We start from the raw sequence: 1695 nt of genomic DNA, 5'->3' as shown, positions 1-1695 counted from the left end.
CAAATCATTTACAAGACTCAAACTGCCTAAAATGAAAATGTGCTCAAGTTCAGTCATGTGGACATTTGAATTTTACATTTTGGGTATTGAGGTTCCAGAGTGTCACCTTAAGTAGACAATGCAACTGCTCACCTTCTGCAGCAGCTGGGAGCCGGAGTACTTTGCTGAGATGGACTTTATCTCCCCACCAAAAGCTGAAGCCCACAGCTTCACCCTGCAGACAGAACACAAACAAACAAACAGAGACAAGCAAGAATTCAGAAACAGTTTAAAAATATAAATAGGCCACAACTTATTAAGCTGACTTAAAAAGTACTGATGAGTCTGCTTTTTGAAATTTTTTGAAAAAACATGAAATAGATTTACAATTTCATGTTTTTACAAAATCTTTTTAAAAGTAGACTTTTTGCAAAATCTTTTAAAAAGCAGACTATCAGAGAAAAAAGAAAGTGTTACACTAAATAGCATTAAACAACACATAGCGATATGGCATTACATATTGTTTACTCAAACAGCTGTAGACATTTATAAGTTCTTCTTTGAAACTTGGAGATTCAAGTGGTGCGTAAAAGAACAGTACTTACACGGACGGAGGGATGCTTTGGTGGGTGCCTCCCACCTCACTGACCCTGGTACCCAGAGTTGAAAAAAGTAAAATCAGACACGCACACCACGCACTGGAAACCACACAGCTCCGATCCACCTGCATCTTGGGCAAAATACCCTCCCTATGCGCACAGAGCGAGTTTGTTGGCTTATGCTTCCACCGTGGATTTTTTTTTTCTCTCCAGAAAATCCGAAAAAGGAAATAAAAGAAAGAGATTGAGGAAATCAAAAGTCCAAAGTCACCTATGCTGTCCGACTAAATCGTTCATGGCAATGTGTGCTGCTGTTCTTGGAGCGGGACGCCGTTGAGCCTTGGCAAACGGCAGCTGTGAGTTATACAAAGTGCCGCGGTGTGACCCGCTCACCGGTGCGGTGCACACGGCTCTGCTGCACGGCGGAAAGTCAAGCTCTACTCCTCGGGCAGGGAAAGTCCTTCCAGTTGCGTTGTTTGACCGACCTCACCCGCAAAGAGCAGTGAGTGGAGGTACCGGGGGAACCATCAAACGATGCAGCGCACAAGAGCACGCCTACTCGTCTTGAGTGATGCGACTAGCCTCCTCTCTCTCACTCTCTCACTCTCTCCCCATTTCTCTCTCTCTCTTACTTTCTCCCCTCCTTACTCTCTGGATCTGAGGATGCTCTTATTGTTGTTGTTGAATTACGCCATACTTCTGCCTCTCTCTCTCTTACCCTTTATGGGCTCTAATACAGGGCTATAATAGCTAGCCTTTAGCTTTCATGTTAGATCAAGTCATGCACTGTATACCCAGTTCACTGAAGCAGGAATTACTGCCAAAGTGCTGACAAAAGAGAAAAGAAAGTGTGTGTGTGTGCGTGTGTATGTGTGTGTGTGTGTGTGTGTGTGTGTGTGTGTGTGTGTGTGTGTGTGCGTGCGTGCGTGCGTGCGTGCGTGCGTGTGTGCGTGCGTGTGTGCGTGTGTGTGTGTGTGCGTGTGTGTGTGCGTGTGTGTGTGTGTGTGTGTGTGTGTGTGTGTGTGTGTGTGTGTAAAGACAGAAGGAAGTGGAGATGTTCAGCCTCTTGGTGGAAGGAGGGCAGGACCACATGATACAGTATTTCAGTTATGCTGAA

General features: G+C 45.2%; 1 protein-coding gene across 1 annotated transcript in view; it reads right to left on the bottom strand.

Annotated features, from left to right (window-relative positions):
* cacna2d3a (calcium channel, voltage-dependent, alpha 2/delta subunit 3a) overlaps positions 1-1143 on the bottom strand; it is a 140913-nt gene extending 139770 nt beyond the window's left edge. The window contains exons 1-2 of the mRNA XM_034087218.2: positions 585-1143; positions 133-214 (exon numbers count right to left, since the gene is read on the bottom strand). Coding sequence (XP_033943109.1) covers positions 133-214; positions 585-709 — 207 coding nt within the window. The 5' untranslated portion in view covers positions 710-1143. The remainder of the gene's footprint in view (positions 1-132; positions 215-584) is intronic.
* Positions 1144-1695: the final 552 nt, after the last annotated feature.

Source organism: Pseudochaenichthys georgianus, chromosome 7 (assembly GCF_902827115.2).
Source record: "Pseudochaenichthys georgianus chromosome 7, fPseGeo1.2, whole genome shotgun sequence".
NCBI lineage: Eukaryota > Metazoa > Chordata > Actinopteri > Perciformes > Channichthyidae > Pseudochaenichthys > Pseudochaenichthys georgianus.
This window is presented reverse-complemented; position numbering and strand designations above follow the sequence as displayed.